Genomic DNA, 24,588 nt, shown 5'->3' with positions numbered 1-24,588 from the left:
CCATAGTGGACGTGTTTTTCGGATCATTCGCAATCACAACACAAATAGTTATGCCGCCCCTACAGGAGGCATCAATGCAGTAGAATTCGGAAGCTACACAATACAGAGACGCTTGAGATCTCTACTTGGTAATGAGATGACACCTTTTATTCAAAAATTTTAAGACGCCTCTGATAACTTCCTGGTCAGAATGGTAGAATCAAGTTGAACTAAGTGTATTGTCTATCCATCCTAACTGCATCCTTTTTAGAAAACCATTTTACATCAATGGATTCTCAATTTAATTTACAGAAGTATTGTTACTTTTTATTCTGCTGTCTGCGGTGTTTATTTGCCGGAACCACAGCAGAAGAGATTGGTGAAAAATTGCCGTACACCGCCTGTTTTTTTGGGTTCAGGTTTCACAGTATCTTTAGATTCAACCTCAGTCTCTTTTTTCTCTTCTTCAGCATCAGAGTCTCCTGTGAAGTCAACGTCAGAGGGTAGCGCTTCATCGAGATCGAAGTTATAGTTCTTATCAGTTTTGGAGCCCTCCGAACTAACGCCATTTACTGCTCCACAGTCAACAGCAGACCCCGGCAAGTTAGCTCCACCAAATATTCCACTATCGACAGCAGACGCTCGTGAGTCGTTATTTGCACCTGCTGCACCACCGTTGACATCAGATGACCCTGAGCCGTTATCAGAAGCTAATCCATCGGCAAGATCGAAGCTATCACGGCGCTCATCTGCAAGTAATTTCTCAAGATCGAAATCAACATTTTCGCTGTTGCCTTCGACTATCGCATCAGCGACGGAAGAATCTTTGTCCTTCACCTTCGAAGCCTTTTTACCATACAGATCGGATACAGACTCATCAGCAATGCTAGATTCCTCGTCATCACGTCGTTTGATACGGTAAGCACAAATCGGTTCTTCCACTACCGGAGAGATCGGAGTAGTGCTAGATTCATCAGCCAACATATTCACATCGTCGGCTGGCTTTCCCCTTAGTGGCCTTCTGCTTCCACGATGCGGGACATTCAAAACGCGGATCTTCACTCTATCCTTAGACGAAGTTGATGCGTTGTCCGTAGCTCCATATTTCACAACGGGAATGAATTGGTAGTCCAAGTGCTTCGTGCCTGCACCTCTAAAAGCTTTCCTCCTATCTGAAGCTCTCTTGCGTTCTTCCTCAGACGTAAATCTCGTCGGCAAATCAACCTCAGGAATCTTAACATCCTCCTCAGCGGCGGGGGTCTCCTCGATGACCTCAGGGACGACTTCCTCAACCTCCTCGACGGTGCAAGACGGCTCCTCAGTCTCATCTATCTCAGGGACTTCCTCCTCCTCGATTTCGATCTCCTCCTCAGCAGCAGGGGTCTCCTCGATGATCTCAGGGACGACTTCCTCAACCTCCTCGATAGGAGTGATCATTGGCTCCTCAGTCTCCTCAATCTCAGGGACTTCCTCCTCCTCGATTTCGATCTCCTCCTCAGCAGCAGGGGTCTCCTCGATGACCTCAGGGACGACTTCCTCAACCTCCTCGATAGGAGTGATCATTGGCTCCTCAGTCTCCTCAATCTCAGGGACTTCCTCCTCCTCGATTTCGATCTCCTCCTCAGCAGCAGGGGTCTCCTCGATGACCTCAGGGACGACTTCCTCAACCTCCTCGATAGGAGTGATCATTGGCTCCTCAGTCTCCTCAATCTCAGGGACTTCCTCCTCCTCGATTTCGATCTCCTCCTCAGCAGCAGGGGTCTCCTCGATGACCTCAGGGACGACTTCCTCAACCTCCTCGATAGGAGTGATCATTGGCTCCTCAGTCTCCTCAATCTCAGGGACTTCCTCCTCCTCGATTTCGATCTCCTCCTCAGCAGCAGGGGTCTCCTCGATGATCTCAGGGACGACTTCCTCAACCTCCTCGATAGGAGTGATCATTGGCTCCTCAGTCTCCTCAATCTCAGGGACTTCCTCCTCCTCGATTTCGATCTCCTCCTCAGCAGCGGGGGTCTCCTCGATGACCTCAGGGACGACTTCCTCAACCTCCTCGATAGGAGTGATCATTGGCTCCTCAGTCTCCTCAATCTCAGGGACTTCCTCCTCCTCGATTTCGATCTCCTCCTCAGCAGCGGGGGTCTCCTCGATGATCTCAGGGACGACTTCCTCAACCTCCTCGATAGGAGTGATCATTGGCTCCTCAGTCTCCTCAATCTCAGGGACTTCCTCCTCCTCGATTTCGATCTCCTCCTCAGCAGCGGGGGTCTCCTCGATGATCTCAGGGACGACTTCCTCAACCTCCTCGATAGGAGTGATCATTGGCTCCTCAGTCTCCTCAATCTCAGGGACTTCCTCCTCCTCGATTTCGATCTCCTCCTCAGCAGCGGGGGTCTCCTCGATGATCTCAGGGACGACTTCCTCAACCTCCTCGATAGGAGTGATCATTGGCTCCTCAGTCTCCTCTATCTCAGGGACTTCCTCCTCCTCGATTTCGATCTCCTCCTCAGCAGCGGGGGTCTCCTCGATGACCTCAGGGACGACTTCCTCAACCTCCTCGATAGGAGTGATCATTGGCTCCTCAGTCTCCTCAATCTCAGGGACTTCCTCCTCCTCGATTTCGATCTCCTCCTCAGCAGCGGGGGTCTCCTCGATGATCTCAGGGACGACTTCCTCAACCTCCTCGATAGGAGTGATCATTGGCTCCTCAGTCTCCTCAATCTCAGGGACTTCCTCCTCCTCGATTTCGATCTCCTCCTCAGCAGCGGGGGTCTCCTCGATGATCTCAGGGACGACTTCCTCAACCTCCTCGATAGGAGTGATCATTGGCTCCTCAGTCTCCTCAATCTCAGGGACTTCCTCCTCCTCGATTTCGATCTCCTCCTCAGCAGCAGGGGTCTCCTCGATGACCTCAGGGACGACTTCCTCAACCTCCTCGATAGGAGTGATCATTGGCTCCTCAGTCTCCTCTATCTCAGGGACTTCCTCCTCCTCGATTTCGATCTCCTCCTCAGCAGCAGGGATTTCGTCTACAGTCTCAGGTACATTGTTCTCGATCTCGTCGGTAGTGCTTGTTGGTACCTCAGTCTCGCTAACCCCAGGAGCAACTATGGCCACTTTCTCTTCGGAAGACGGTGCAGGTGTGTTATTGTCATCTTTGTTCATATCGGCCTCACTGATGTCGGTTGAAACTTCCACTGGTTTATTGCCTTTGTCAATGACGTCTCGCAGGTTGGAGGCAAGTAATTTCCATCTCTGTTTAGCAGTCTTCGGGGCTCCATCCCCCAGCTCCAGCTTTGGGACATATGGCTTGAAGATGAAACGTTTGAATTTCGGTTGCGACTTTTTAACGAACGGTGGTGGATTTCGACTCTCCGCATTATCGATGAGTCGAGCAATGTCGATTTCCGATGACTTTGGGGGGGCTACGTTCTCATCATCGTGTAGCAGGCTGTTAAAGACAAAGTCCCATTTCTTTTGAGCTTGCAACGAAGCTGCAGACTTGGGCTCCCATTGATAGTTGCCCTCTATGTCGTTTATTAAGCTCTTTAATAGTATACGATTGTCAACATCGCGCACATCTCTGTAACGAAACACTTCCTCGTTATCAGTTTTAGAACCTGCAGCCTCATCATCCTTCTGGCTCCAAACACTAGTATCATGATCGAAGAGCACTTTCGACCCAGCCGGTTTTGTCGATTTACTGCCGTCTACGAGGCTGGAACCCAGAAAGTCCCATTCGTTTCCAGCAGACGGCGAATATGGATCCACGATTTCAGGTATACTGATATCATCGTTGACGGTAGTGCTTGTAGGTTGTACAATATCACGTGGGCCTTCGAAATTAGAGGCCTCCTCCGTTGTTACCCCAGGAACGTGAACCTTGTCTGCGTCCACAACATTCGTAACATCATTGCTGGTTACGTTCACCTCAACCCGTTTTTTAGAGTATCCATCGCCTGATCGACGCAAACGATTAAGTTTCTCCTTCTCTGTCGGCGTTAGTGGAATAGGTGGTGGGACAAGTGGCGACGATGTCTGCGCATAAACATTGATAGTGCTGAAAAGCAGCAGAACCACAGAGATGCACCACCTCATTTTCCCTAAAAAAAATTACAAATTAAAGAAAAAGTGAATTGAGGTTAGCGCGATTTCCTAGCCGACGCATGTCCAGGCAGGTATGTCGGGTGCTGATCTTCCCTCGCTGACAGGCAGCACGCGCATATGCACTTGCCCATAAAACGGAACGGGTGAAATGGCGATATGCGCGGCTTACGTAATAATTCACACGTAATTTTAATTGTGAATTCAGTTAGCGCTGTCTTTGTCATCATTTTTGAAAACGCGCGGGTGGGCGGAGGGCATCCCGCGTGTCTCAATAGCGTTAACTCAGCGATTGCTCTGCGTTGCAACATTATGCGTCACATTTTAACTGAAGTTTTAATGCGGCAGCACTCACTGGGCTTAAGTGGTTCAGAAAACGCACGACTGTATTCACAAGGTCGAACCACCGCCAAAGTGGTGCCGATTGATGCTAATCCACAATTACTTCAACGCCGCCACAGAGTCAAAATAGTATGCAGCGCTTATACGCTAGGAGGCGGTGAACGGTGTGATTATGCTGGTGCTCCGCTCACTGCAATGAGTCTAGTCATTTCTAGCCGCGCATTCATTTGTAGATATTTTAACTCATCATTTCTTATTTATACAGAGAGGTATCAAAGTAATCTCCTACGCTGTGGCGTGGGAACGAAAAGTAACCAAAGCGCATAACGAGCATCGGAGAGACCTGATCAAATGGGACCGCATGGAAGCTCAAATATAACGCGTAGTGATGTAGAACACACTACAAATAGTAGTAATTAACACGCAGCTCATAGACAACTGAAACGATGTTAATGACACTCGCTCCCAGACAGGGTGCATGCCATCATGGATTACACACATTACGTTCGGCAACAGCACGACGTAGACCCCGCAGCTCACACCGCTGGCGTGACGAGTAAGCCATCTGAATGTGCTTATCCTTACACTCCAAACGTATCTACGGAGCACACAAGCGAATGACGCATACTGATAGAATCGATAATTTGATTGTTAAATGTATTATTGGCGTCAAGAAACTGGTTAGGCCTCAGTTTTTGTTGTACAATAACGTCTAATGTCGTCTGAATGTTGGGCATGTACCTTTTGTCACGTAGACATTTCCGTAATTGAATGCCCATTCAACGAAGATTTCGGCCACATGCTCAGCGGCGCATGACCAATGCATTTCGTACAACGGCAATGCTCACACATGCTTGCGATTACGCTTGTCTGGAAGCGTCGCGTACACCCCAAAATTACCAAGCAACCACGTTACGGACGAAGAGGCATTACGCGCTATAACTGCTGTGCAAGTTATTCCATCTGTTCCTTGGCAACTTTTTCTAAAAAGTGTACCATCGTGTAAACTATAGAATTCGGCTGCATTTCGTGATAGTACCACTCCATGGTAGCCATATCATCCTCGGGATTGTGCCTCGCCTCCAGACCTCCCACCCTCAACACTTTGACTGCAACTATATGACGGACCTACTATCAATGCTGCAGCGCAACCGCATCTCAATTTACGTGCATCAATGCAGCGTGGGTTTTAAAACGCACTTCATGTAATATGAACAAAAGACAGGCAATGTTGTGCACTCTCTCACCTCCAGATTCCATGGTTTTAGCGTATATCGGAAGTTCCTCGACGAAGTAGCCTTTGTCCCCGTTCAGGACTCTAGCAACGTATTCAGTCGCTTCCACAAAGTCTCGCTCGCGGCACTTAAAACTTTGGCGATACTTGACCCGGTGACACCGCAACTCCGGCATCATAGACAGATGTGTCACCCCATCCCTAAACATCTTAGCCATATGGTTACGCGACACCATCAACAATTGTTCTCGGCCTTTGGTTTCCTTGAGTTGTTCGAGCTTCGGCGAAGTTTTGGGTGAACCAGGCGTCTCGCCAGACGCCTCTTCCTTCACTGCGTCCGTGGGTTTGTCTTCTCCGGCGGCGTCTGCATTATTGCTGTGTAAAGAGAGCGATTTTATTCCATCTTCTAAGCGGAACATAATCGCTGAAACGTGATCGGCTGGTTCCTCGAGCTTTTTAATGCAGAAATCAATAGAAGAATCCGAATCACTAGCAGCGAAATAGTCATAATCCTTCGCACCACGTGAATCATTCAGCTCACTTGTTGGTTTCGAGCCGATTGCATTAGCAGGATGTTTTGAGTGGCCGATTTCGTCCTTCGCGGTCAATACTATTCCCGATGCCTCCAGAAGGAGTTGAGGATAATAAAAGATTGGCATTTTGGCGCCTCCTTTCGCCTGCTTGATGGTTATGGTTTGACCATTCGCAGGATGGAACACAGGAATCCCGAAATCTAGTGCGATGTGTTTGGCGAACTTCTTCATACCATCGTACTCGCCATGCACCAAGACGAGGTGCTTGGGTTGGACCTACAAAAGGTCAGGCGATTATTGGCAGTGGTTCGTACCTGTTTGATGAGGCGCATTATTCCCACGCTGTCCGCATGAGCTGAGAACGACAGGTATCGCACTTTGCATTTAATTTCAATGGTGCCGATGGTGCTATGGATCAGCTTCTCTCCTGGGGAAATTGTGAACGTGAAAAGGAACTGTTACCTGAAATTAGTTTGTTTCCAACTGTGCCCTGTGCCGCATAGCCGGGAATAACAATCAGGTTCTTGGGGTTTGGCCCCCATAGCTTGCAGACCTTCAACGATAGGCCGGAGTGGACCATTCCTGGGGTGGCAAACAAGACCATGGGGCGATCGTCATTAAGGAAGCTGTTGTCAAACGGCAGCATGTGCTTCATTGCAAATGGGTTCTCAGAAAGGTTCGGGATGTTTTGCGAATCAGTCCACGCAGAGTGCAGCTTATAGTAGCTTGTTGCACGCTCCGAAAGTCCCCCGCCGAAATATATCGGGAAGGTGAGCTGCAGTTTGGTCCAGTAGTTGTCGAGAATAATGGCCAGTTCCTGCGCGCGGCCCACAGCGAAGACAGGGATGAGCACCTTACCCTGCAACACATCATAAATAACTGCCGCATGAACGTACCCCTCCGATTAGGCAGTCATGCACAACGGTACAAAGCTCCATCTCCGTGGCACGACGAGGTTGACGTACGACCGACGCGTACGTGGACTCGCATATAAGCACGTCGGGTTTCAGCTGCGGGATATAGGCTGGTCCCAGATGCTTGTCGGGGGAGGTGTTGAAATCGCCCGTGTAGACTACTGATATCCCGTCGCATTCGACGTGAAACATAGCTGCTCCTAATACGTGTCCAGCATAGTACGGCGTAATGCTCACGTTGCCTATTTCTTGCGTGGCGCGCAACTGCATGACCTGTGCTCGACCGAGGCTCTGGGCGACGCAATCGACTGTGTAACCCCATGGATCCACCTTTCCCAGTTGGCCAACGGTGAGTGACTTCCTCTTTTTAGTGCGATTCAGCAACACGTTTAGCCCATGCGATACCCCTTCAGTGTCCACTGTGTTGCGGAACTTGCTAGCGACGACTTGAGCACTGTCGCGGAGCAGGATCGGCGCAAGACCCCGAGTGGGGTACGTCATGTAGACCGGGCCGTTGTAGCTGCATGAAATGTGGCGGCACTGGATTGGACCTACCCCAAGTGTTCCGTCAGAAACGGTAGTGCTCCTACATGGTCGAGGTGGAAGTGCGATATGATGCATATGTCGATGTGCTCAGTTACGTTGATGAGCGTTTTCTGAAGAGCGTTCTTCATGCAGGTCGCTATGCGCACCGTTTCTACATCGTCAATTGAGTTTCCCGATTGGCTCACTTACTGTCCTTGACGTTACTGGCGCTGGTTTTTGCGCCCAACTGTCCTCTTGAATCGGCTGTGTTTGACGTGGTTGCACCACCGTCACCGGTGGCAGTGTCGGAATTGCTATCGCCATCTGAAGCACTTGAATCAAATTCCGCGTTCATCTGCTCGTTGTACAAAGCGTTGTATTCATTGGGATCTCCGAGCAGCTGCAGATCCGGATAGCGCCTGTGATCGACGAAACCACAGTGCGCACCGCAGTCGAACAGAACACGTCGCGACGGGAACGTCACGACAATGCACGACCGCCCGACATCCTGGCCGGCGCCAAGTATTGTAATGTCAACGCTCGACATCTTCTGGGGATACCTCAATCCCGCCCAAACATACGAGGAGATCCACTAAGCGCTACTTGGTCACAGCCCAACGTCCAGAGATATCTCCAAAATGACGACCGATAGTTCCCATAGAGTTAGTGACAAACTTCAAATTTTGTGACTACTGAAAATCTAAATAGTTATACATGATCGACGATCTTGAAATTGGAAAAACAACCAACTTTCAATATACCTATTTACCAATCCGTTTGTCACCAGAAGCCCTGCTGTAGAAACGTTAAACAGCTTTCTATCAATAAGTCCATATAATAGTACACAGAAGACCCATCGTATACCACATGGAAGTGATTAACGAACGACTGAGCCAACTGTGGATGTTGCGGTGGTCAACGGTCACATGTATAGAAGTGGAACGTGAGAAGCTTCGGAATTTGGCGCATCCACCAGCAACTTATCCGATCCTAGTGAAACACTTATAGATGAAATGGGTATTTTATGAAGCACAGTGTGCGAAATTTGTGGCCACCAGACGAGGAATCTCGGAGGCGACAATAGTACGACGTGAGCGCTGATGTGCAGCTGCTAGAGGCACATCTTGCCACACACGCAACTTAATTTAATAAATAAGCATGCTACGCCTTCAATAGCCCCGCATAATGTGCTGTCTACCCGTTTAATTTAGTATAACGGACACACCCCCACGGGTATGTGCACTGTGTAACTAAGGCTATAACTGGGTCACTGACTGCCAGAAGGCGGTGGACGGCAGCTATGGCAACCGCGGCGACTGAGAAGACGCCGGCGCTGCACAATGAAAAGCGCTTCGTTTTCCAAGGCAGCCTAAACCGCCTGCTAGCCGACGCCAAACGCGTTCCTCCCAGCGCAACCCCCTGTCAGAAATGCGTGCAGAGAAAGCGTGTCTGTATATGTGAGACGGTGACTTCGGCTGTCGGACGTGCGCCGGCGTACGAAATAGCTGAGTTGGCGGAAACTCGGACTATGCTCTCGGAACTCCGCGACTCACTCAATGGCGTCGACATTGAAAAGTGGTCCGTGCACACGCGGCTGCTCGATCAGACGTCACTGGTTGCCAAGCAGGTTTCGGAGATCACGACTGTGGTGAATGGACGCCGCGAGCCTGGTGTAGAGCTCGTTACGAATGCGTGGCTGAAGCTATATGATATCCTCCAAACCTACAAGGTGTTGGATGCCGTAAAACCCGATCTTGACACGGAAGGCGGTGTCGTACGGTCGTTTCACATCTCCGAGTGCCCGGGTGGGTTCATCGCAGCGCTGAACCATGCGATTAAGCAGCGCAACAGCCTGGCCGAACTGGCGTGGCAGGCAATTTCGCTGAATCCGTACCATGAGGGAAACAGCCACGGCAAATGCCTCGCGGAAGACATTCTATTCCGCGAAACTGCTCGCAATTGGCTCAACGGCGCAGATGACTCCGGGAACGTTACCCGAACACTGAACATCGAATACATCTGGGACCGTATAAGCCGACCCAGCAGATTCAACAAGGGTCGCAGTCCCGTGTTAGTAGACATAGTGACGGCTGATGGGTCATTTGACTGCCAGGCCGATCCTAACAACCAGGAGGCGCTCACAGCTCCGCTGAAGCTCGCAGAGGTAGTCTGTGCGTTAGGTTTGATGCGCGTGGGCGCAATATTTGTGCTGAAGATGTTTACCCTTTTCGAAGAAAGCTCTCTCTCTATTATGGCGCTACTGAACATGTGTTTCAAAACCGTGGAAGTGTATAAACCACACATGTCAAAAGCAAACAGCTCCGAGGTGTACGTGGTATGTATGCACTTCAACGGAATCACTTCAGTGCTGCTGTGCGCCCTCTGCAAAATCGTCAGCGAATATGCGGCCAATCATCACCGGCGTGCAATATTGCCGCGAGAATGGGTACCAAGCTCTTTCCGAACTGAGTTCGTAGAATGCGCCACCATGTTCGCGCAATTGCAATGCCGCAGCCTGCGAAGCGCAATGGCCCAATTCCTCCAGGTAACGGATGAAAATGCATTTTACAAGCGAAAGCGCGAGTTTGCGCGGCTTTTTATCTCACAGTTCAAGATATCGGCTATACCTTCCGACTGCCGTCTCGTAAAGTACATTTCCTTTAGTGAAAATACCATCACTGGCAAAGACACCAGTTCCCTCCTGCATGTGCCGAAGCGTATTCTACCTGACCTTGACACCAGGCGAAATTACGTCAAGTGCTACAAAGATCTCCAAGCGCGTCGTGTGGAACTGCACCGACAGTACGCGCAGAAGGAAGACCCATCGCATTTCATAACTCTTGGCGAAGAAGCGACGTCTGCGGAATTCGGGCGCGATATCGCTGACGCATTGCGGTTTGCCAACGAATTTAAGCCACCATATCCACAGCTCAATGACGGCACGCTTATGCTAGACCTGGACGAGCGTCTGCTCTCCGAGCTTAGAGCGGACATGCTTAACCAGCGCTACTTGAAGGATTCGTGGTTTGTCGCGGCCCCACTTCAGGCACACGAGGTACGTATGAGCCATTTTGTGTGCAACGATCTGCTATACGACGTTTCGCGAATGCGTACACTGTGTGGAGCTCGCGCACCCATAGTGACTGCGATGGATGCCCTATGTGTAGATGGAGCCGTCGGTGAGGCGTTGTCAGACATCAACATGCTCCCAAACGGCGGTATGGTCGACCTCGCGGTGATATCGCAGTGCTTCCTTGACATCAACCGCTACAAGGCTTACCTGGAAATAACATGCAATGCGGGTCAGCAATTCCCAGCTGTGTCACTTCTGAAACGTCACGGTATACCCGGGTCTATTATATACGGTTTCAAGGCGAATGGAGATGCATCGTCACACATACAATTCGATTCCTCTTACGAGCTGCAAGTTATTGTCGAATCGTTCCTCGGTGAGGGTACTGTTAACCAGTGCATTGACTTCAAATACGATGAATGTTTGACACGTGGTGAAGGTCACCGGTGTCTCACTGCGCAACTACAAGAATCGCCCATTCGTAACTCGTGCGATTTTGTATTCTGCGACACCACGAATTCATCAGTGCATCATCGGGAAGTATGCATGGACGAGTTCAAATCCAAGCCTGTGATTGTCGCACAACTTGTGCAGGCACTTTATTGCCTATCACCAGATGGCGATCTTGTGGTGTCGGTGCGAACCATTATTACTAGATTCAGTGTTTGTCTAGTCACGGTGCTTCGTACCGTGTTCGACGAGGTTCACCTGTACCGCCCGGATTCAGTAGCGCCGTGGACACAGCGCTGCTACATTATCTGCAAAAGATACAACGATCGCGAAAAGAATCACTGCCGTTATTATTTGCAGTGTCTCTGGGATGCTATTTGTCTGCACAAGAAGGCAGGAAAAGAGGTGGTGCAGACACTCCGACCTCATCATTTCACCTATTTTGCACGCAAACTCTGGGAGTTTAACACGCGACTCTTCTTATCCGAACTTGATGACATTGCGGCTCACTCTAAAGGGGAATCTCTAAAAGCGGACCGCAAAAACGTTGCCGTGCAGTTACTGCAAAATCTTGGGGTCGTGGATATACTTTACCCTCCCAGGTTACTTCAGGCCCAAGGCCCATGTCGTTTGCCATTGTTCCAAAACGTAAGTGTAGTAAACATCCAATTGGTTTCAACTAACTATATAGGCTGAACTCCCGCGTATTTCGGAAAAACGCCATAGACATGATGAAACAGAGGAGCTGCCTGCAACGCCGTCGGACTCGCCTACAGAAGAGGAAGAAGCGGGATCACCCATATGGTCTAGTGATGAAAAATAATGGTCGTCCGTGGTCTGTATTGGGCGTTGTGGCTATATCGTGTATATTACGAGTGCTGATAGGCCATAGCATCAATTAGCACTTTAATTCGCACCGACGAGGAGTATTGCATATATATATATATATATATATATATATAATAACGCTTTGATTGGGTAATCAAATTGTCTTAATGCATTATCGTCCTTCACAGCCAGATGCGTCCCACTATGATTCCAACTGTACCATATGATAGCCGTTACTAACCTTATCTTTTGTATTTTATACTGCAATCTGTCCAGTTTTGGCTTATGCGAAATTTTTCGTAGAGCAGTGTACAACATAACGCTGTTGGCGTTGCCACGTAGTGCTGTTGCATCGGTCTAACGCATACACTCCGCTGTACCACGTGAATTGCAGTTTGCAGCTGCTTTAGGATACGCGGCGCGCGCCGGATGTACAGAGAGCACGAGGAGGCATCACGCCCCAATACAGATAACTCTAGTTTTCCCATCGCTGGTATCACATGATGTCATGTATCCTTGAGAGACTAAGTATAATAAAAGATTAAGTTGGGAAGTCATTGACTACTGGTGCTACTAAGCCTTAAACTCAACAAGTTGTTTGCATTCTTGGACAAGATGTTATTAAAAACTAAGCCAAAGCAACCGTATAGCTCGTGTAAAGCGGGTTCACAACTATTTTGCGGTTAACCCTGCAAGGTCTGTTCGCGTATAGCCAACGGCGATGATTTAAAGGCTTACGCAATGTTAGACTAAATGACCCACAGCCGAGGCATTCAATTACGCAATCTGGAATATTCATAGAATGTCACCTATTAACATTTTTTAAAATTCCAATCACCTTGAGGATCAATCAAAACCTAGTATGGCCCTTCCAAGCTACAGGCCTGGACAACCCAACCTGCGGCATCCACTCAGCATTCCACGTGCCTGACAGCCTGCTCAACGCAACCCATCAACTCCACTTATCCGACCGTGGTGTAGCGGTTTACAGCATACAATTTAAATGTCGCTGTCTCCCAATTAGTAGATACTTTGAAATTGCCATTGCCACAATCTCGGGTGTCACCTCAGGCCTTGCTCCTGCCACCGACGCGGCGAAGCGTATACTGCGATCGGTGATGGCTGATTAGCCGATTGAAATCATCAATGTATACGATATCCCGAGAGTGCCAGAATGGCGGATCGCAAGGTGTTGTGGATCCACGGAGTGGTCGTCTCGGAGGCGATCCATGAAGTCGAACTTGACTCGTCTCGACACTTTTGAACGCGTATTCGAAGCAATAAACTATACACCTGATAAATGATTTGTAACGTATTTAACCTCAATTACCTCTCCCATTGGCCGCCACCGTAGAGGACAACGTGTAGGATGCAGGCCCGAATACACCGGGTGCGAAACCTCCTCTAGACTGGAACAGCCGTATCAAGCTGCGATAAATGAAATCAGTGACCGTGCGTGCAATAGACGATCGCTATGATGCGCTTGCTGGAGAATGAGTCACTCAACATCTTGCAAATCCCAAGGTTCGATGCGATTTCTAGTCGCAACCTCTGGAAACATCGTTAGACACTGGACCCTCGGAAGTTCACCTGTCATGCTGATTACTCTGCGAATTCATGATGACCATTTACAGCTTCCAAGGCAGCAGTCACGTCCGCTGTCTCATGTACGCATGTTACGTAACTAATACAACGCTAGATCCTGCACATTGCGAGTTACACGCGCGCGTATTACAGTTTGCAACACTTGTCAGGAAGATAATAAAGGAAAGTACATTGAGATGTTTATATTCCTTCTGTGTACAGTGCAGTGGAGTGTGCGGTGCAGACATGCTTACCCACTGTCTCGTGCACCCCTGAGACAGGGTAGTAAAATGCATTTCACAACATCGGAGAGTCATGCAGCGTATACAAAAACAATTATATCATTATCGGTCTCTACAGCGGCAGTCAAGCGCTTGATTAACCCAACTGGTACCGCCATCAGCTTAAGTTATCAAAACTGTGCGTGGCTGTTATTCTAACGATTTATGTAGCCGGTAGATACTAATGTGGGTGTCCAGTGTGCGTGTAGTCCAAGTGTGGGGCAATTTTGTGACTCCGGTTGTCTGCGTTTTAAAGCTTGGTTCACCTGTAACTGCGACTCTCGCAAAGGTATCTTATCCGGTGCGCCTATTCTGTACATTGTCCTATGATAACGCTCCTATTGCTTTCCTCCGTACATAATTTCTCCAAGTCCGGCAATGGGCGCCTCGGATTATTAAAGTTGTAGTAGGGTAGAAATCACGGCAACCCCACGACGTCGCCACAAAGATGTCCTCACCTCCTCTAGCTCACGCATCCATTGTGGTTCCTTAGCATCGCTTTTCGACATATTAGCTCATATAATGGCTGGTACTGTACGTCCGGTTTCAGCAGTTACCCGTGGGGCACTGTCTTTAACATCGCCGTAAGAAATAGTGCCCTACCGCAAAATAACATTTGCCAAGGCTTATTCCACATGGTGTGGCATTAATAGCTGCTTGTAGTTTCGGTCACTGCTACTGATAACGGCGTATCTTCATATGCTGCGGTGAGTTAGCGCACCAAGCAGTGCCTGACTCTCATTCCGTTGTCCCAATAACGAGTATATCATGTCTACGTATGCCGTAATAGTCGTGCGACTGGTAAAAGCTTCTCAGCATCTGTGATGTAATTTTGCTTGTTATTTTTCACTTAACTATTGTAACAATAGTCTATCGTCTTCTGCTCCGTTATTAGGTGATAGGCATGGACCCCTCACCCTTGGCCGTCATTTTCACCGTCAAGCTATGTGAATTGCGCATTTAGCATCACTTAATGTCGTTTCAGTGACTCCGATACCTCAATTTTCTAAGTTGTGTGAAGGGTCTAGCTGAATACTAACAGGACGACATAGATCAGAATACCACCCATACGTGACATACAATGTAAACAGCAGCAATATTTTTACATCAATTTTAACGAATACATGGTTCCTTCAGGACCTAGTGTGCTCCTTGTTGGAGTGTAGTTAACGCTGGAGAGTTCCAGCGGTGCAGCGCACTAAGTGTCAGGATTGGAGCTCGAGAGCACCACCGCGAACATCTCCATCGACTCCAGCAGAACGCGTTTCAAAAGTCCGGAGGACCCTTCCAGCATTTTGCAAAGCTGCTTGCTGACAGTCTGCGCCAGTGCCTCGAAATGCAGCACCGCATTATAGCGTGCCATTTCCAAGAAGCAGCGTGGCCATTTGTCGACGATGTGCTGACGCAAAACAACTTCCTCGTTTGTCAGGTGCAGTAGCGCCATATGCAGAATAGCAGCTGCACCTCGAACTGCATTAATCATCACACTCTCCGGGACCGTTGGCTCCTGCGGTTGATCGCAGCCAAGACTCGCTGGCCGATCTGGCTGCGCCGCAGTATAGGGAGATGCCACAGTGGGGGTGACTGCCCCCTGACCTGGTGGAGGACGTGAAACACCTTGATCCTCGCGAATGCAGGCATATATTTTGGGTCTATTAAGATATTTGCTGAGAAGCATGAACCGGTATACCATGGGTGAAGTATACAGAGTGGTGTTCCAGATGCATTCAAGATTCGATATGTCGAAAAAGGAGAGACTTTGCCCGACTGTCGACGTGTCGAATGACTTAAGGCTATTCTTGCGTTCGCCATTAAACACATTTATTCTACGCAGATGCCCGTCAATTTCGACCTGGAAATCTGCGATGGTTAAAATGGGTAACAGCGACGGTAAGCATGGCAAAGAATTCAGTGCCTTGCCCAGAGAACGTTTTCTTGAAGGCCACCTGAAACTTAAGCTTCGGAGAGAACCGATGTATGCAGAGGGAATCAAGCTGTCTTCTATTTTCATTATCTCCTCTGTCAAACCTTTTTTTACCAATACAGGTGGCTTGTACTCGCTGAATTCGGCGATCCCAGCATTTGCGTAGGACAAAGGATATGACAAAGCGCTCCGACTTGAACCCGTAACACTGAGGTGCTCTTCTGATGAACCACGCGAGTTCGAAACGTCTCTTTTTGCCCTGTTCAGGCGAATCCTGTTTTTATCAAAACTGAGTTCTGCTTGTGGGTAGCCGTAGGAGGGCGAAGCATCAATTTCGCTTATAGAATCACCCAAATCACTCGTACTCAGTTGCATGGATGCTTCACCTACAGGTCCTTCGCCATATTGGTGCCCGAACATTAGGCTCCTTTGAAGAGTCGTAGAAACTTCTGAAACACGAGAGGGATCGCTGACATGGTCAATGGGTACGTCAAGGCTAGTGCAAAGGCTGCCGCATGACGAATTGAGATTGACGCCCACGTCTCCGTGCGAGGCAACGCGGACAGGCGACTCATTCTCAGCTTCTTCATTGAGCTGCGATTCATCACCAATAACACCCCTCGATGCGTGTGGAGACTGTTGATAAAGGAAGCGTTTAGCATCGTGGTTCGGCAGACTCAAGTCGAGCCATAATGGCATTTCTGCTTCACGTGGTGTGGCCGATGCTACCGTCCTTATATTGTCAAACGAACGCGACGGCGATAAGCTTAATAACTTCGTATATATATTGCCTTGCGTATGTATGCCGACGCGTTTTGAGTCGGCGGACATGGCACGGAGGGGTCCCCCACTTCTCCCGGATGAGACGTCCACCGCATGGCTTTCGTTGTATTCCTTGTGGTCAAAGTATGCGTTGTTGAAAGACGAGCTACGCATCGACCTCGCCGTCATCATAGCTCCCAACGATTGACTAGACGTCATGTTAGATAGTGCATTGCGCTGTGATCCCGACTTGTAGTGTTCGACCCGCACCTTGTAAGCGGAGCTTATATCAACAAAGTCACCACTCTCGTCCGTGAACGTCTCATCTCGCGACATCGATCCCAGGTCACCCAGCACCAGCGATTGGCTCGGAGTGAAATCGTTTAGGCTACCGAAGAGCACTTGCGACGTGCGCTTCACATGTTCGTCCCGCCGTAGACGCGCAATCTCCGAATCGATGTTCTCCGTCATTCCGAGTTCCACGTTCCAACAGTAGCTCGGGAAGCAGCTGCTGAACAGGTCGAGCAAGTAAAAGGCATGGCATACGCAAAAACGTTCACCGGTCGTGTGAGTCAGTTCCGGATTGTTACAACCGCACATGCACAGCTGCAGATAGGGGAATTTCGAATGCGCCGCAAATGGCCGCCGCAACAGCACCGACTTCAACCAACCACGACTGGACGAGTTCACGCTTAACGGAATAGGGAATGCGTCACTTAACAGCCCAGCAAGTACGCGGGTCAGCCGTCTATATTTTCTTTGAGAGCGCATTGAGACCGACCCGTGCAGAATCGACAGGCCCAGCGGAGGCAGGAGGTGCCGCTGTACTTCGACGGGCATAACATAACCTCGCGAAATGCATGATTCCAGCCAATCTGCTATTGCCAGATACAGTTCCGCAAAGGCGCAAAGCACGCGCTGGTCGGTGCCGATCAGCACTGTGTGCATCCGAAGCAACTGCGCCACCAAAGCACGGAAATCGCGCACTCGGTAACCCCTGCTCTCAGTCACGAACCTTATCAAACTTGACGCCGCTCTTTCCAGACAGTGCATATTGCCAACCGATGGCGGCTTCGAAAGATCATTCATCAACGAAGCCGTCAGTTCGTCCAAAAGCGATTGCAGCAAATTGATGGAATTTTCCGTCCTCCCTTTCGAAAAGGCTCCCAATGCCAGTGCCGTGGTCGGTGAATTTGCACCGCCATCATTTCTGACTGCACTAAGTAGCTCAGTTCTTAAATATACATCGTCACCGTCCGCGGATATATTTAACTTAATGCTCCCATTAACCTTCGCACGGCGCCTACGGTACCCCTTGAGGATGCAATTATGCGTGTACAATCCACATTCCGCACCATCCAAACCCAGCAAAAAATAGTGCACAGATCGGTAGTAGAATTTCCGCAGCTCTTTGAGAGACCCAATCTTCTTGATAATCCCTATTATCGCTGTTGTGTAACGCCTTAATGCCTTTTCACGCAAGAGGTTGCATAAAATAGAGAGGCAAGCGGAGAGCAGTCCCCGCTTAAACTCATTTTGGCAATGCAACAGACGATCCAGTAACCGTAAAAATTGCTGTTGGTGCGATTCCGACGATGTAACTAACGACCTGCAGCTACGGCGTAGCTTCGAAGCCACCCGACGAAGATTATTGTCTTCCTTTGTTGCCTCAACATTGCCATTTCCCTGTTGCATACCTTTTGGCTCCACGTTAACGTGCTCTTTTGCGTCCAATCCATGACGGATAGCATTGACACGTGCTCCCAATTGACCCACGAGCGCTGCCAAGCGCTGCAAAGTGGGTAATGAATCTCTTGAGTTGGATCTCGTGATGCATAAGGAATGGATTACGAGTGTCGTGACAAATCTGACCCCTTCATCAGAGTGCAATATTCCGGCGTCGCAATTCACGTATATGTGCCCCACGAAGTCCATAATATAGTCCATGGAGACGCTGTGACGTGCATACCCCAAATGCTGGTACCCAGCCATCATGCACCTTTCCAAAAAGTCAAGCAACTGCAGTGTCAGGAAGGGGTCGTGCGTTATGAGCGCCGTAACTGAAAGTTTGAAGCTCTTTGAATAATTGCAATTCGGTGCGAAGATAACGTTGCAGAGCACTTCGAAATCCGTCTGGGCGAGGTCCACAACAAAGTTATGCGTGGAACACGGCACCTCATGGCTCTCGAATGAGCTGGAGAAGTTGCTGAATATGGTTGCCAGGATTGACTCCAGGTGCTGGTGGTCCAGGTCTGAATACCTCTGCTGCAATATTAGCTGCAGGATGTTCGCAAAAGGTCCAGACAGGCAGCTTGAGGCGGAGAGATATTTCATGCAGCAAAGCAGCGCCATCATTAACGACCCCTTCGGTATCAACAGGTCTATCCGTTCGACATTCGCAATGTACGGCAGTTTGGATGGTGTCTTATTTCCCACCTCCGTGGTCACGGCAGGTATGTTGCTGTATTGCGGCTCACTCTTCTCTGCCCCGCGCATGTCGCCTGCATTCAACGCTGTTTGTGCTCCGTGAGTGATGGCGGTGACAAACGGCTCTTGACCTGCTGGGCCAGCTACAGTCTTGTCTAGCGCAATAGCTTTGTCCAGATGATCCTCCGATGCAGCGAACAACGATTGACCTGATTTTTCAAAGCAAAGCAACTTTTTAAGACACGCGTGCAGTGCCTCTCTCATTTTGCTTCCGTACTCAAGGTGCAGCATGTGTGCCCAAAGCAGCAGCACGCAGTCAACGAAACCCCAATGTTCCTCCTCCCCGTCATCAGCCGCATTTATTTTCGCTGCGTTTTTTACATTGTTCTGCACAGTAAGAACCTCGTGCTGGTTTTCCTGCGGTGACGACTCCGCTGATTGTTGCGCATCTGCTGCCGCAAGGCCAGTTTCGACATGGTCAGTCGCAGATAATGGCGCTGAATCGCCCTTTACCGCATCAATTACCTCTGAACCATCAGATGTATGCTCCAAACTACCTTGTATGTTATTTCCACTGTGAAAGTCATCTTCGTGTACCTTGGTTACAGAGGATGGCTCCATATCACTCAGAAGCCCAAGGACCAAAGAGACTCTATGCTCGACCATGCCGGCAGGGAAACCTTCGCTCATAAATAGCGCCATTGACAGTACTTGTGACAACCGCTTCCACCCGGCCTTGGCGACACAATTTTTCATGAAGCGAACGGTGAGTGCTTTGACATCAATGGAGCCCGACGCGCTCAACTGGTCTGACGAACTGCTTGGCAGCCTTTTGAGCCCCTCCCAAACATCGCCGAAGGACAACACCAGATGCAGAACCGGCAAAACATCGTCCGCCGATGTCACGTAGTCGGAGAGCAGGCACGTTGCGCTGAAAAACGCCAACGCCACGTTCGAGCATGTAACTCCGTCTGCAGCAGGCTTGAGGGGGGCCGACTCGAATGCACGCACTGCCGGGAAGTTGAGATCCCATCGAGCTCGGTTGAACATATGTGCGCACTGCTGTCGTATAGGCGTCGGGTCGTACAGCTGGTTGGCGGCAAAGTCGCGAGAAGTTAGACTTGCAACGAAATACAGTACGCGGTTCAGAGCAACATATGGGAACCTGCATATCGCACGAGCAGCATGATTCGACTTTGCGGCGCGCATGACGTAATGTAACGCTCGTGCGACTGCGTGCTGTGTCCCTATGTCGGTCTCGTGTAAGAGGAAGAAGAGCATGGGCGCCACCACGCACCGCAGCAGACCGTTGTCCCCTGCCAGGTCAGTGCACACCGCCTTCTCACAACCCTCTCGGAAACAGAAGGTATACATGTCCACCAATGCCGCCTCATCAGTTGGGGTTGCCAGCTGCTCGATATATCTGGAGACTGGTGACGCAACTGGCGTCGGTCTTTCCGTGTCATAAGCCGTTTCAGAATGGTTGACATGCAACCCTGTCATCATGCCCGCATCTACCAGGTTGGCAGGGGCTCGAGCGTACAGGTACGCCAGGGCAGTGAGCGCGACCACCTTTAGGTCTTCACCGAAACTCAGAGTGGCAAACTTCGTGAAGATCACAGCGCTTCCGGGAAGCCGGCTTCGCAACCCGTAGTAGACCTTCCAGAGCACACAGTGGTAGTACTGCTGGTGCATCCCCAGCGCGCCCAAAATAAGGCCGCGAAGTGTCTGTGACTCGTGATGCAGGTAATCATCTGCTTGCACTGTGAAGTACAGACGGTCATCCTGTAGCGAAAGGTCAATTGAGATGTCCTCAGAACATCGGTCGACGTTTTCAGGGTATTTGGTGGATATAACGCCATTCGCTGTGGGGCTACCGTTGTTGCCAGCTGCAGCTTGTGCAGAGTGGCGGTTGAACTCGTGCAACTGCAGCATGGTGTAACGCATCTGCTCGCACACGTTCAATGTCAGGGGCGCCCATTTGCCCAACACGGTTGAAAACGGAGGCACTCCCGAGTCTGAGCTGAATTTAGCATCCCAGGCGACCTGCGAAGCCTGCCCTCTGAACCCCAGGAGGAAATCAATGAGCGACGAACAGAGGTCCACGGAGCATCTGGAACAAGCTGCCATAATATGCAAAATGCCCAGTCTGTGGTACATCGTCAAGGAACTGGACGCCTGCACGTTGCTCAGTTTCAGCAGCGACGCATACGTGGTCGTCGGTGGCTTCAGGCTTTGGCATATCCTAGCAAGCTGGTTGACCATCACCACGGCTACGGACTCAAACGAGCTCAGGGCGACCATCTTCTGGAACAGGCGCGAAACCTTTTCGAAATGCAGCACTATATGGTCGACTCCACTCAGGTGGCCATAGCAGTCTCCGCGGTCGAACGATAGTACGTAGGAGTCTAATCCGCAGTAGTGTGATTTAGGCCGAGTGCCGTCGCACAGCTCAAGTCGCTCACCAAGCACCAACTCCGACAGATACGGCAGCACCTTCGCGGCCGCGAACGCCTCGCCGAAGTAGTTCACGGGGTCGTGCAGATATACCAGCACAAAGGCCATCGCCCTCGTGAACACTGTTGTGGAACACATCCCTGAGAACGCCTCGGCATTGCCCCAGGCAAAGAGCTGCGAGAGCGACCGAAGCACCGTGAAAACGCTCATCTTCGAATTCGTGAGCAGCAGCTGCAGGAGGTATGTGATCATGGGATCCCCGCAATGCGGCAGCAAAAACTTTTCGAAACTCCTGCTGCCACACACCAAGAGGCTCAGGTCGTAACTGGTTGCATGCTGGCCGCAGTACATCTTCCGGAAGAAACCCGATGCCAGCTTCATTCCCAGATCTCGGACCTTGTTGTTGTTCTCCCCTATCCTCTTCTCCAGGTCGTACACGACCTTGAGGCTGAATACGAAGTCGATAAGCGCGTATACAGGCCGGGTTATCCGCATGGCTGCATTTTCGGGGTAAAAGTCGGCGGGGTAGTTGGGGGCGGTGCGGTACCCAACCAGGCAGTGTAAAAGCAGCCAGTCGCCTCGCGACAGGTGGTTTATGAGGGCGAGCAGCAGACGCAGCGTGTGCGGGTGCGCAGAGGCCGCCGGCATGCGCCCTAGTAGCGTGTGCAGGACGTCAATGAGGCGCCAAAACACCGCACCGCTGACGCCGAGGCTGGCAGGCGCGCTGCTTCTCCTCCGGGAGTCAGTCAGGGCCTCACATATCGGCGGATGTGAGCACGACCACCCCAACATGAACAGTGCCACCGTAACTTCCCTAGGCGACCCTTTCAACGCCTTGCGGAACAAGAATTCCAGGAAGTAGCAGCGGGTGTCGACGCTTGAAGCCATGAACCGGCAGGCCGCCACCACGGTCCTCACGAAGTCCTTGCATGACGACGCGCAGCCTACATCGAGAAAAGCGCTGCCTACGCTGCGGTTGAGCAGCAGGTCCTCCTCGTCGATGTAGTAGGACACGAAACTGCTGTCGCACGAGGCCAGCAGCGCAACCTTGCCGCAACCGTGCATGGCGATCAGGAGCCCGAACAGCACCTCGCATATGTTCGGCAGCTGGCAGACGACGATGTGAGGCCGCCTGCGCAGCAGCACCTTGCACAGGTGCAGCAGGCACATCACCAGGGGCGCCGGCGGCAGCATGGTTATCTTGTCCCCGTACGACCCGAGTGACGAGAATATGGTGACGATCTTGTTGCGATATGTGTCACTGGACTCCTTGTGCAGCGACATCCACACGCTCTTGCGTCCCTGCCGCGCCACCGGCTGGTAGGGGGTGTTGGGCAGGTACTGGTAGAAGCGCACCAAAACGCTGTCCAGGAGCGACAGGCCGTAACGCGCTATAGCCACGTCCGATACGTGTTTCGACAGCAGCGCCATGGCGAACAGCGCCTCAAGGCACGTGCTGGTGAACGGCGGGTTGGTGTATATCGACGCCAAGGAGCGCTCCAGCAGCAGCGTGAACAGCGGCGCCAGAACATCGTGGAATCCAGCAGGTACACCCACAGTCGGTATCCCCATTGGGCCGCTGAGAGTCTGCAAAACCATATGAGCTCCAGTCCGAGGTGCATTACGCGACCCGGCTTTTTGGTGCGGCATGTGCCTCGCACCGCCAGCATCCTCCGACATCGGCATTCCGAGTGCAGCCAACTTGAACATGCTACCCGAACTGGGGAACCCATTCTGGCTTGCAAGGCCCAGCCCCACTTGTTCCTTGGAGACCTGACCCGTCCCTATAGAGCTTGCTGAACGCTGCACGTTCAACTGATTACTTGCCGCTGCACCGCCGTCCACCTCAGTCGGTGTCCGCCACGCATTCCCATCTGCCACGTTAGGCGCTCCAATTGCGCTATCGAACCCCATCGAGCTTTGGTGTCTCCCTACGGTCTGAGTGAGCGTCGACGACGGCGCGCCAACAGCGGGGTTCTCGGCATCACGCAAACCCACGGAACTCTGCTCGCTATGTTGGCACAGCGATCTGGATGCATATAGCGCCGCGGCGAACGATATGATTCGCTTGCGCGATCCCAGCCTCACCGATCGCACGACAGGCCGGTCCCGCGGCTGCTGCGACCCCTGTTCAGCAGAGCGTGATGACCACAAAACATCGGTTTCCTCGGGACTACTCCCATCAATGAGCGCACCAAGCTGATTCAGCGGCATGGTCTCGCTCTGGACGTTTTGTGGCTTGTCCACCGATAGGCGGTACGCCCGGTACCGCGCGTGCCATGCTGCGAAGCGCCGGTGTGCCACATCCTCCAGCGAGAGCGCCTCTACAAGTTGGTTCGACACCTGCGCGAACGCAGCGTCCTCTGCGCTCTGCCACTCCTGCAGCGGGTGGAGCGCCTTCGAGAGGGTGCACAGCAGGGACACTAGGTTCTTGCACAGCTCCCCCGACTCCACGCATATGGTCGACGGATCGTAGAGGGACAGTATCTGCCCTACGACGTCCACGCTCCTGATGTAATCGTTGTTGGCCGCCTTCGCAAAGACGTGGGTGAGCACGCGGATGTAAATGCAGAGCGTCTCAGTGGGGATGGCGCTTTCCTGCCGCAGGTCGCGGATGAAGGCCAGAATCACCTCGACGGAGAAGGCCGGGCAGAGCACCGCCGTCTCGTTGACCGTCTCGATGATCACCGAGTGCCTCACGTCGCTGACTCCGAGGAAGTTGAGCTCCTTCAGCATGAACAGCAGCACATCCCGCAGCAGCCCCGTCGGGATGGTCTCGTGCGACTGCGTGATGCACTTGCGCAGCAGCACCAGCAGCGCATGCTGGTGCGACTCGGTGGTCTTCTGGACTTCCAGGAAGTACAGGATGGCTCTGATTGTGAAGTCTTGCTGCAGCCTTGCGAAGCGCAGGATCGTGCTGGTCGCGGCTCTCTCCGTCTCAGCCTTGCCGTCGACTAGGCTGTCGAGCACGCAGTAGACGACTTCGTCCACGTCCACAGCCGTGGAACTGATGTGCGCGGCCGTCGTCAGCTCGCAGGGCGGCGACGCGGCTATCTCCGGCACTGCCAGGATCCGCCGGCGCCTGTCGCGCTCCGCGCTTCGACGAACCCGCATGGCGTCTGATTACTTATACCATCGTTTTAACATGCTATTGTTCTAGATTTAACATAATGT

General features: G+C 51.2%; 6 protein-coding genes across 6 annotated transcripts; 2 read left to right on the top strand and 4 right to left on the bottom strand.

Moving 5' to 3' along the window:
• Positions 1-327: 327 nt before the first annotated feature.
• BBBOND_0207440 (hypothetical protein) lies at positions 328-4,074 on the bottom strand (the record flags this gene model as incomplete). Its single annotated transcript, XM_012912321.1, has 1 exon — positions 328-4,074. One exon carries the CDS (start codon positions 4,072-4,074, stop codon positions 328-330), a length of 3,747 nt encoding a protein of 1,248 aa, XP_012767775.1.
• Positions 4,075-4,239: 165 nt separating this feature from the next.
• Positions 4,240-4,801, top strand: BBBOND_0207430 (hypothetical protein; the record flags this gene model as incomplete). The annotated part of the gene is made up of 3 exons (XM_012912320.1): positions 4,240-4,326; positions 4,429-4,551; positions 4,688-4,801. The coding sequence occupies 3 exons, from the start codon at positions 4,240-4,242 to the stop codon at positions 4,799-4,801; spliced, it is 324 nt and encodes a 107-aa protein (XP_012767774.1).
• Positions 4,802-5,376: 575 nt separating this feature from the next.
• Positions 5,377-8,175, bottom strand: BBBOND_0207420 (RNA-metabolising metallo-beta-lactamase and metallo-beta-lactamase superfamily domain containing protein, putative; the record flags this gene model as incomplete). The annotated part of the gene is made up of 7 exons (XM_012912319.1): positions 5,377-5,525; positions 5,670-6,465; positions 6,504-6,616; positions 6,652-7,048; positions 7,086-7,623; positions 7,659-7,800; positions 7,839-8,175. The coding sequence occupies 7 exons, from the start codon at positions 8,173-8,175 to the stop codon at positions 5,377-5,379; spliced, it is 2,472 nt and encodes an 823-aa protein (XP_012767773.1).
• A 753-nt stretch (positions 8,176-8,928) lies between these two features.
• Positions 8,929-11,847, top strand: BBBOND_0207410 (ribosomal RNA large subunit methyltransferase J domain containing protein, putative; the record flags this gene model as incomplete). The annotated part of the gene is made up of 1 exon (XM_012912318.1): positions 8,929-11,847. One exon carries the CDS (start codon positions 8,929-8,931, stop codon positions 11,845-11,847), a length of 2,919 nt encoding a protein of 972 aa, XP_012767772.1.
• A 210-nt stretch (positions 11,848-12,057) lies between these two features.
• On the bottom strand, positions 12,058-12,297 carry BBBOND_0207400 (hypothetical protein; the record flags this gene model as incomplete). Its single annotated transcript, XM_012912317.1, has 2 exons — positions 12,058-12,193; positions 12,221-12,297. 2 exons carry the CDS (start codon positions 12,295-12,297, stop codon positions 12,058-12,060), a joined length of 213 nt encoding a protein of 70 aa, XP_012767771.1.
• Positions 12,298-15,042: 2,745 nt separating this feature from the next.
• On the bottom strand, positions 15,043-24,528 carry BBBOND_0207390 (hypothetical protein, conserved; the record flags this gene model as incomplete). Its single annotated transcript, XM_012912316.1, has 1 exon — positions 15,043-24,528. One exon carries the CDS (start codon positions 24,526-24,528, stop codon positions 15,043-15,045), a length of 9,486 nt encoding a protein of 3,161 aa, XP_012767770.1.
• Between the last annotated feature and the right edge of the window lie 60 nt (positions 24,529-24,588).

The sequence above is a fragment of the Babesia bigemina genome (assembly GCF_000981445.1).
Source record: "Babesia bigemina genome assembly Bbig001, chromosome : II".
NCBI classification, from domain to species: Eukaryota; Apicomplexa; class Aconoidasida; order Piroplasmida; family Babesiidae; genus Babesia; species Babesia bigemina.
The sequence above is the reverse complement of the archived record's forward strand: the minus strand, read 5'-3'. Positions and strand labels throughout refer to the sequence as shown.